The 11834-nt window shown below is 31.1% G+C and overlaps 1 protein-coding gene across 1 annotated transcript; it reads right to left on the bottom strand.

Annotated features, from left to right (window-relative positions):
- Window positions 1-511: 511 nt before the first annotated feature.
- On the bottom strand, window positions 512-11458 carry LOC139508593 (lachesin-like). The gene is made up of 7 exons (XM_071295982.1): window positions 11288-11458; window positions 9636-9745; window positions 8103-8361; window positions 7660-7817; window positions 6160-6361; window positions 4843-5076; window positions 512-3737 (listed from the first exon to the last, which is right to left on the bottom strand). Exons 1-7 carry the CDS (start codon window positions 11334-11336, stop codon window positions 3601-3603), a joined length of 1149 nt encoding a protein of 382 aa, XP_071152083.1. The 5' UTR covers window positions 11337-11458; the 3' UTR covers window positions 512-3600.
- Between the last annotated feature and the right edge of the window lie 376 nt (window positions 11459-11834).

Genomic DNA, 11834 nt, shown 5'->3' on the forward strand with positions numbered 1-11834 from the left:
AGCAATCACAACTTTTTTTTTTAAATAAACTGAATTTTTTTTTAAATAAATAACATTTGCCTTTGATTCAGATGTGCAAGATGCATAGATATAATTTATGGCAACAATAGGTTACTGTCAGATTTGTAATGTCATCATTAATCATCAATAGCACAAAAGATTATATCTACAATACCTAATTGTAAACCTGGTTTGTACAATACAACTCTATTTCAACTTATTCCAATTGATTACAAAAATACTAAAATTAGAACAATTAAAAACAACAAAAAATATCTCTAATTAGAAGAAACTGCTTAAAAATAACGCAAATACATGTATCATTAAATGCCATCAACAGTGCTTCTTGAATTCATTTAGTTATAAGGTTAGCAGGTATTCATAGTGTGTGAAAAAAAAATGTCAAAAGTAAATGTATTTTCACTATTCTAATATTCATTGTGTCATTGATTGACAGTAAAGAATTGGTAAAATAATTAAATCTAAAAGTAAGATTCTAGCCGTCTATTTCTTTGTCAGACAATGCCAAAATGATTTATTATACAACATCTCCTTTTGTTTAAGGAATATGAAATACAATCCAAATCATAAAATTCATGTAAAATCCTAAATTCTGACCATAAAATTGTTCATTATAAATTATGTATCCCTTGTATTCAGGTTCAAACCATATGCAGTTCTTTCACTCCTTGAGTATAATTGTGAAAGAGTATAACATTGAATGAAGTAAACAAAAACAAAATTAAAGAAAGCAGAAATACTCTCTTTCATGTATCAATAAATTTCTTCTAAATAAATATTCATGAATCTGGGTATCTGCTAGACTTCTTGAATACACTTTAAAATCAAAATTTATGAGAAATTTAATTTCCCATCTTCTAATTGATTAACAAAGAAAATTTAAATGTGAAAATCTTGATCACAAGTTTATGTTCAAGTTTTTTTGTAACAACAAACACATTTTCATAGATGTTGTGAGTTTTAACATGTATGTAATTCTCACTTCTTTTCTGAAAAGAAATCATGCAAAGTCCCTATTTATGTTGGAAACTCCAAAAATCAATAATATTTACAAATATTCTACCTAATGAAATCATTTTCAAAACCTCACTTTCTCTTTAAGGATGTACTTAGGTGAGGTTTTGGAATTGGTGTTAAATGTTCGGACCCCCTTGGTGTTTTTCCATACAATTCAATGTAAAATATTTTCCCCCATAACACCCATTTATTTTTTCATATAAGAATGAATAGATCATGAAAGGTGTTTGCCAAAATTTTAGAAGATTCTTGATTTTCTTTCTTTTATTTGAGACCCAAATAATACCTATGCAAATATAAGGTAAAAGTCCGAGTCAGCCTTTTCCCAACATATTTTAAATCTCAAATATCTCGAAAAGGAGGTCCATGACCTATCAATATTTTTAGCTTATCTTTATCCTTAATTGATACTCTACCAGCTTAAAGTATCAATTTAATTTCTTAATTTTTAAATTTTAACCTAATCTCACCTAAGTAAATATTGCTCAAATAGGATTTTTCCCTCTTGAATAGTACCAGAAACATTATAGCATTCAGAAAGGTAAAAAGGTGCACAAAACAAATGCCGACCTGTTCATCAAGTATATGACGCAAGTTGCACAAGAACATGAGTTGTTAGAAATGATCAGTTAAAAACAAAAACAGATAAGGGATATAGTCAATCAAGTGTATTACAAACACATTTAAGAAAAAAATTCTGGTAACTCGAACAGAGTGTTTTGGACCAAAAAGTAATAAGTATACATATTTAATACTTTATAAATCTAATTTTTGCTTGATTCAAATTTGTTTCTTTGGTTCAAAGTGATTCAATATTACGAGAGTTGACTGTATATAGTACAATGATTGTCTACTCCCAAGTGATTCAACATTACCAGAGTCGACTATATATATTACAACGACATCTAACCTACACTTTATACATAACTGACCTAGTGGAATTGATACTCAATAAGGGTAACTTGAAATAAACACAATTATCATATAACAAGATACAGGGTGAGCAAACTTTTTATCAACTATATATGAGGTATTTAGTCTTTCTTTTGAATATTATTTCCCCTCAAAATAAAGGATATTTCAAATCATGTCAGGTAATATTTCATTAAAACATGTAGAGATACAGGATAAAGGGTCTTTTAATAAACAAATCTCAATTGGAAAACTGTATATTATGCGTTAAGTAAATTGATAAAAAGTAACACATGAAAAAGACACAAATACATTAATTTCAAAATTCAAATATATATATATATGTAAGACTGATAGAACAAGTAGAGCTTAGAGATTCAAAAAATTATTTCAGAAGTTTGTGTCTTCACAATAATTACAAATACATAATAATAAATATAAAATGATTACAGTAAATCTGTACATATATTACATAGTATACAAATATACAAAAATATTACATGAAAAGTATAAAAATGTATATGATAACAAATTAATCAATAAAATGTAGTACAAATGTAATTCATTAAATTATGAACATAAAACATTTTCATACATATTATGCAGTTTTTTTTTTTTTAAATATTTAAGGATAGAAAAATTTCATTGACAATATGTTAAACATCTCAGATTTTTTTAGAACCATTGCATCACAATAGTATGCCTTAATTTTTGTTATTTCTTCCTTTTTTTTTGCAAAAAAATTTCATTGATTTTAATAAATTTCTTAGGAGCAACATGGAGCTTCTGTTTTCAACAGTTTGTGTATCAAATGCATTTATATCTTAAAATAAGAACAAAGATCTATATATATTTTCCCACTTTTTGTATTAATGCGAGTTTTAATTTCAAGTCAACATAAACATCCATAAACAAGATAATAGATACCCTTTCATTATTGTTGTAATTTAAAGTTATTTCCCTTGGTAACCATTTTAGAGAGTAATGAGTAAACATTTTTTCATAAATCTTGTTTTATAGACTGTAGACTAACAAATATTGTTTTCATTTGTTTAATATGAAAATAAGAAGATGTGGTATGATTGCCAATGAGACAACTCTCAACCATAGACCAAATGACATAGAAGTTTGGTTTAATTCATTCAAATCTTCCATCAGCTTGTACTTATGATGTGCTAATTTGGTTAGTCAAATAATAAACATCTGCCAGTTTGTATTTTAATATGGCAGCCAATTAAAAACTCCTATTTTAAAGAAATGGAAACTACTGCAGCAAGTGCAAATGGGCATTACTTTACATAGTGAGAAAAAACCCCAAAAATACTTATTTTATCGTGTTCATGAAGTCTGAAAGAAAGAGTCAAATTTTACCAGAGGTGTTTTACAAATATCTTTCATAAATTTTGGGCTTTTTTTATTATGTTGTCAAAAATAGTACTGGTTCTTTATAGATTAATCAATAATCAAAGGAGATAACTGCAAAAATAATATATGGCACAAACTTGATGAATATATACATGTGTAAATATACTTCAATGTTATTATTTACAAGAAAATTAAATTGCTTTTTAACATTGGGTTATTATCACACTTGGGTTTTTTTTCCATTTTTACATGGAATGTTTAATGAAGTATGTCTCCAACAAAATTTCACCTTTGTAAGCACTTATTGATACTGAAGCTAATGATGAGTCCAATCATAAATGTAACCATGGAAACTTGGTAAGTTGATGGTGCCTTCCCTGCTCCAACAGATGGACAGTTCTGTCCTTGACATTCCATAGTTTCTATAATGTAAATTTAAAAACAAGTTCAAAGCTGTATCAAAATAATTTTAATATCAAATAAATAAATGTGACACATCAAAATTTGCAAGATGTGTGCTCCTCTTTATATAAAGTTAATTCAAATTAAATGAATAGATCAATAGAGATACAATTTGTCGTCATCATGGGCTAGTTATAAGTTTCTTACACAAAAAATATGAAGACTTCTAACGATTATAAAAAAAAAGACAGATTTCAAACAGCCTTTGTAAACATAACATAGATAGTCATATTACCCTTACCCTGTATGTAAATGGTGACAACAACAACATAGATAGTCATATTACCCTCACCATGTATGTAAATGGTGGCAACAACAACATAGATAGTCATGTTACCCTTACCCTGTATGTAAATGGTGACAACAACAACATAGATAGTCATGTTACCCTTACCCCTGTATGTAAATGGTGGCAACAACAACATAGATAGTCATGTTACCCTTACCATGTATGTAAAATGGTGGCAACAACAACATAGATAGTCATGTTACCTTACCCTGTATGTAAATGGTGACAACAACAACATAGATAGTCATATTACCCTCACCCTGTATGTACATGGTGACAACAACAACATAGATAGTCATGTTACCCTTACCATGTATGTAAATGGTGACAACAACAACATAGATAGTCATGTTACCCTTACCCTGTATGTACATGGTGACAACAACAACATAGATAGTCATGTTACCCTTACCATGTATGTAAATGGTGGCAACAACAACATAGATAGTCATGTTACCCTTACCCTGTATGTAAATGGTGACAACAACAACATAGATAGTCATGTTACCCTTACCCTGTATGTAAATGGTGACAGCAACGACATAGATAGTCATGTTACCCTTACCCTGTATGTAAAATGGTGACAACAACAACAACTCATTGACAAACATCACCAAAACAAATTGACTTTTGTCCTCTACACTATTTTCATATTTAATATTATGCATAACAAATATCTATGATGCACACAGCACACACACTCAATATTTCCTAGGTAATGACCTAGAGCAGAACTATGACAACATGACAGCTTATGATACATATAATATACATACCAAAAAGTTGAAATTTAGCTTGATTTTCTCCGTGTTCATTTTTCCCTGTACAATAATAATCTCCATAATCATTTCCTTGTACATTTTTTATTTCAAGAGTGTACCATTTTTCATCAGCTTTCAATCTCTGATCATCTTGTTGTTCTAATTTGTATTTGTCATTGTCCTGAATTTGTTCTTTTTCTTGTGTTGCTTTGTTTTCTTTATACCATATAACTTCTGATCTAGGATTAGCTGAGTATAACAAAAATACACATACATTAATCATAATTACATATTATCCTTCAAATACCTGATCACAATATGTAGAAATTCAATTAAAAATCAACCAGATGCTCTACAGGGCACAGCTTGATACGACCGTAGAGGTTGAACCCTGAACAGTTGAGGATAGTATGTACACAAAATTCAAGCTTGATACAGCTCAGAATTTGGATTGTGATTAAATAGTTGACACAGAATGAATGTGGTCTAAGAAATCAAAAAAATTAAGTTGGACAATTACCTATTATGGTCAAATATCCAAAAACCCCGATCTAGACCAACTTGAAAACTGGGCCCATAATAAAAAATCTAAGAACATGTTTAGATTCAGCATATCAAGGAACCCCAAGAATTCATTTTTTGTTCAAATCAAACTAAGTTTAATTTTGGACCCTTTGGACCTTAATGTATACCCATTTGAAAACGGGACCAAAAATTTAGAATCTAAATCCATAGTTAGATTCAGCATATTAAAGAACCATGATAATTCAATTTTTCACAAAATCAAACAAAGTTTGACCCTTTTTGCCCATAATTCCTAAACTTTTGGGACCAAAACTCCCAAAATCAATCCCAACCTTCCTTTTGTGGTCATAATCCTTTTGTTGAAATTTCATAGATTTCTATTTATTTATACTAAAGTTATTGTGCGAAAATCAAGAAAAATGCTTATTTGTGCCCCTTTTTGGCCCTTACATGTAATACCTAAACTGTTGGGACCCACAAAGTCAATCCCAACCTTCCTTTAATGGTTGTAATTAAATTGTCGCTGTGGAATAAAAAACAATTGTTCAGAAAACAAGGTCTTTCGTCATCAATTTTATAAATTATTGATGAGAAGTTACTTTCTGTTTACTTTTGGTGTCCAAGCATAGGTTTCTTCATACTGATTCCATAAATTAATGTTTCTTTATATTTTTGACTGAAATAAGGGAGATAATTGTCAACTTCGGGTTTCTGGTCTCTCAAAAGAAAACTTAAAATAAATAATTTTCCCTACTATTAAAATTAGTCAAATGAAGAGTTACAGTAGATTAACTTCTAAAAGCTTACCTGCTACTAAGCACTCCAACTTTGCATGAAACCTCCGATTTTGTGCTTGACCTACGGTATCCTGAACAGCCGTACAGTAGGGAGCAAACCTGACTTCAAGCTGTACTGTATAAGATGCTGGTGGTTTAACATTGTTATCAGCAATACAAATAAACTGTCCACGATCTGTGGCATTGATTTGGTAAACCTTGTAAACACCACCCTGTAATACATTTATAATGTTAGTTTGATGCATTCATTAACAGTTTCTAGATTGGTCATCTATTTTCATTCGTTTCTTACAAAAATTTATTTGCAATGTTGTACACATTGGTATATCCTGCTCTTTGTGTTGCAGAATACTCATTATCATACCGTTTTGTGCAAAGTTTTTACAAGGCCAAGTTATTCATTTTAAATCCTCCCCCCTAAATAAATCATTTAGTCACCCATTGGGGCTTTCGCTTATAATTTATCAGTGGGAAGTAAAATTAAATATGTATAAAGCATTGTTTTTTGTAGCTAATTCAACTTTAATTTTGGACAAAGGAAGATAAGTCCATTTCTATAAGATGACTTTAACAATGACATCATTCATATTTTCAGAACAGATTGCAAAAGTTATGTTATTCTCTTGACAAGTATAACATTATTTTATGACTAGAACATCTGAGCATATATTAAATTGATAAATTTCTGGAAAAGTTCAGATAGGCTATATAGAATTTTATGATCCATGCATTAAATTTTGTCTATCAAAAAGGTAGTGATAAGCCTTCAGAGTTGGAAGATTTAACATCAAGTCAATATCATACAGTTTTGATTGCATTTCATGCAATCTTTACCTACAAAATGATGCTACCAAAATTCATACTTGATTTGTGTTTTGTGGTAATAAGCATTGTGTATAAGTTTCACAATACATTGTATTTGGTTGAGGCAAACTAAAGAAACTAAAGTTAGAGAACAGAAACAAAAATTGAGCAATTTCTCCTTTTGAAAAGGGGCATAACTCTTGAACTGTAAAAGTGACGCCACTAATATTCAAACTCTATCTTTATTTGTGGTAACGCATTGTGTACAAGTTTCATAACATTTGGGTGAAGCAAGTTACATTTGGAGAACAGAAATGAAAATTCGGCATTTTTTCCATTTGTAAAGGGGCATAACTCTAGAATAGTTAACGTGATGCCACAAAAATTCAAACTTGATCTGTGCTTTGTAGTAATGAGCATTGTGTATAAGTTTCATATAATACAAGAGTAAGAGAACAGAAACAAAAAAAATCCAGCAATTTTCCATTTGTAAAGGGACATAACTCTAGAATGGTAAAGGTGATGCCCCAAAATTCAAACTTGACCTGTGTTATGTGGTAATGAACATTGTGTATAAGTTTCATAACATTTGGTTGAGGCAAACAGAAACTAATTTTGGGAGGTATGAATGGACAGATGGACATACAAATGGATAAAAGTAAAAGCAGTTGGCTTGAGAAGCAATCATGTTTTTATTTTGCCTTACCCTTTGCTGGAATCCACCATTAGGGAGGGGGAATCCATCTCCTCTTTTCCATGTAATATTCGGTGCAGGATTACCATTAGCTTCACATGTCAGCGTGATATTTTGATTTTCCTGTACAGTTATACTGGCAGCACTATCAGCTTTTATAGTAGGAGCAACTGGAAAATATATTCAACATTCTCCCTAGACTATTTTCTATTATTTTTCTATTATAAAAACATTGAATTTACTTCAATTGGACTCTATTATACAGTTGTCTCATTGCCAATCATACCTGCACCACATCTTCATACATTACCGGTACATGTATAACATAACTGACAAAAAAAATTACAATTGATTAGTCTACAAAGTGTATGTGTGTATGTCATAATGTATCACTACATGTGTTAAATTATGTCAAACAATGTCATGATAAACCTTGAACACTTGTAATAGCTTACTTTGCACAGTTAAAACACCCAACTTTTGTGGCCACTCTTTGTAATTCTGATTTGGTAGATAGATCTGACATGTATAATTCCCTGCATCTGTCTCTGTTAATGATCGGACAATCAGTTGGTACATTAAACGATTGGTATTTCCGTATTTCACCACATCATATTTCCTTCTGCCTTCAACAAAATCGTTAATACGAACAGTTTCATCTGAGGAAATGTGTAAAGGGTCACCAGTTGGTGTGGTCTTTTTAATCCATTGTAACTGTTAAAACATAAAGCAATACTTTTAAAACATAAGGTAAAATCAATTAAAATGCATTTTAATGTCAATATCAAAATTATTCAGTAGTTTTAAATTAAATGATCAATCTCTCCAACAATAATATTTAGGCCCTTATAATAGGCTGATTGCATGTGTCTGTTAAAGCAGGTTGTTTGAATACTCAGGTGTCAGATTAGGATGATTGTTAAAGCAGGTTGTTTGAATACTCAGGTGTCAGATTAGGATGATTGCATGTGTCCGTTAAAGCAGGTTGTTTGAATACTCAGGTGTCAGATTAGGATGATTGCATGTGTCTGTTAAAGCAGGTTGTTTGAATACTCAGGTGTCAGATTAGGATGATTGCATGTGTCCGTTAAAGCAGATTGTTTGAATACTCAGGTGTCCGGTTAGGATGATTGCATGTGTCCGTTAAAGCAGGTTGTTTGAATACTCAGGTGTCAGATTAGGATGATTGCATGTGTCCGTTAAAGCAGGTTGTTTGAATACTCAGGTGTCAGATTAGGATGATTGCATGTGTCCGTTAAAGCAGGTTGTTTGAATACTCAGGTGTCAGATTAGGATGATTGCATGTGTCCGTTAAAGCAGGTTGTTTGAATACTCAGGTGTCAGATTAGGCTGGTTACAATGTATGCTTGTCAAGAGCCTAACTGTTGTTCAGTGGTTGGTTCATGTCATGATATTTCTGTTCTTCATAAATTGTTTCTTTATAAATTCGGCTAAAGTTAGCTTTCTCAATTCAATTGTTTCATATTTCTAATAGTGGGGCCTTTTACATTCATTCATACAGTATGTATTTTTCTCATTGTTAAAGGCTGTCTCGTTTAAATTTGCAATCATACCACATCTCCTCATTTTTATATTGAATAAGGAAATGTGGTTACATAAAATGATTGCAAATAAGATAATTAGTATTCATGAATGACCAAAGGACAAAGACGATTACAGGTCAATGTCTTGAACATTGAGATAAATACAACCTGTATAGTAAAGAACTAAAAAATACATGTATTGCAATACCAAACCTACATCAGAATGTCCTTCCTTTATATTTTTGTCATTTTAAACAAGCACTACAAACATGACAAAAGGACAGACAGTTTTCACAGTTGTTGTAACCTTGTAAAAGCTTCGTTTTTTAGTTATTTGTCTACCAACTGACCAAAACAAAGATCAGCATCTAAACAGAAACCCCATTTTTATTTTAGTGATAAGTTTTGTCCTCTTGCTAGGAGATTATATATATATATTTGTACCTGTGCAGGAGACTGTAAATTTATGACAGAACAATTCAGGTATGCTGTTTGACCTTGTTTTTTAACCTCTGGTAAAATATCATCTACTATTTCTGGTCTTGCAGCAAAAACTGAAAAATATAAATCAATGGTATGATCTAATTAAGTACATTAATGTCATCATGTATAAAAAAAAAAAAAGAAGATGTGGTATGATTGACAATGAGACAACTGTCCACAAGAGACCAAAATGACACAGACATTAACAACTATAGGTCACCGTACGGCCTTCAACAATGAGCAAAGCCCATACCGCATAGTCAGCTATAAAAGCCCCGATAAGACAATGTAATACAATTCAAACGAGAAAACTAACGGCCTTATTTATATAAAAAAATAAATGAAAAACAAATATGTAACACATAAACGAACGACAACCACTGAATTACAGGCTCCTGACTTGGGACAGGCACATACTTAAATAATGCAGAGGGGTTAAACATGTTATGGCATGTATATTTTTATTGCACAGGCAGTACTTTGAGTTCTTAAAATTTCTCTACCTCAAGGGTAGTAAATAATATGTATGAAACATTATGTAACGTATATGCTACAAAAACTACGATGACCAACAGAAGAGAAGAGAAGAAAGACCGCTTGACTACCTGTAAACCTCTTTTACAAAGTTTCGAATGAGGGTAAAGATTGATGCTGGCGACCAAATTGATTCCACCAGACAGATTTATATCAAGACATATTGAAATGTCCACTCTTTTCAAATACCATCTTGCAAGACCTGCAACAGGAAAAGTCCTTCTAATCAATGACCATAAGAGATTGTATAGCCAGTCGAGGTCATTAAAAACTTCCATCATCTGCCTCAGGTAAATGCTGCAGAAAGTCCCGACTCATTTTTGAGACTACTACATACACATTAAATTTCAAGTCCCATGTTTTTATTTGCACAATGTACATGCATATATGGTGAGTACAGCACACATTTTTCATTTCTGTATAAATCATTTTGGACTTGTGAAGTATGTGCAGCAGCAAGCGCACACCAAACAATGACAGGATAGTCAACCTAAGTGATGGTGGTCACTTAGTGGTAAAAGTAGAAACATAAAAACAATATCCAACATTTATTTAACACTTACTAAATTTTTTCTGGTTTTCTTAATATTTCCTATTCCAAATTCAACCTTTTATCCTGATTATTCGATAAAAAAACATCGGTTTTCTCATGAAACTGAATATAACCAAACAAAACAAAAAGACGGACAAAGTAACTGATAATAGACAGTTAATTAGAATCTATTAGAAGATCAAATTGTGTACTCGAAATGAATTCCCCCCCCCCCCCCCCCAAAAAAAAAATGAGAAAATATGCCTTTAATTACTTGATACATCCATATAAAACATTATTTATAATGGCATATTAATTCGTGACTAGTTGTTACATAACAGAGGATTAATTACATGAATATTTTATTGGTCCAAACAGAAACATATATATATTTATAGATATATCTACTGATCACAGATTTAGGTTATAAACCATATGGATAGGACTTTTGGGTGAGAGAGATCTCTTCTGTTTTGTTCTTAATTTGGACACTTTTGGTATCGTCACGCTGTTTCAGGAATTTGAAAAATGTATTTGAAAAACTAACCTGAGCAAAATATTGACGAAAGAACGACGGTAGTTAACACATTTATCATTTCTAATAAACTTTTCGATCACATCAAATTCAGTAACTTTCAATCTCAAGCTATTTCCTTTTTCGTGCCACAGGTAAACACACTTTGGTTCAAAATGTCGCTTATTTGGTCACGTGATCTACACAGGTAATTGTTTAAACAGGTAAACGAATGACCCATTTATGAATCAATCTGGTGACATCATTATCAAATACACCAATACTGTTTTCAAATTGTCGTAAACAGTCACGAAACCAGAATGTATCACTATAGAACTATTGCTCGGCATGCGTAATAAAAAGCACAGAAAACTAAATTGTCTGTAGAAAAAAAAACATATAATATTTATATAAATCAGAACCATTTTATATGCATGTCTCTGGTATTATATGTCTCTGTATAAATTAATAGATTATTTCCTTATTTCTCATTAATTTATTTAGTCACATATTTTCCAATTATATATTTTGTAATTTTCACTATTTTAACTTGGCATTTGGACTCGACGTTAATCATGAT

The sequence above is a fragment of the Mytilus edulis genome, unplaced genomic scaffold (genome assembly GCF_963676685.1).
Source record: "Mytilus edulis unplaced genomic scaffold, xbMytEdul2.2 SCAFFOLD_591, whole genome shotgun sequence".
NCBI classification, from domain to species: Eukaryota; Metazoa; Mollusca; class Bivalvia; order Mytilida; family Mytilidae; genus Mytilus; species Mytilus edulis.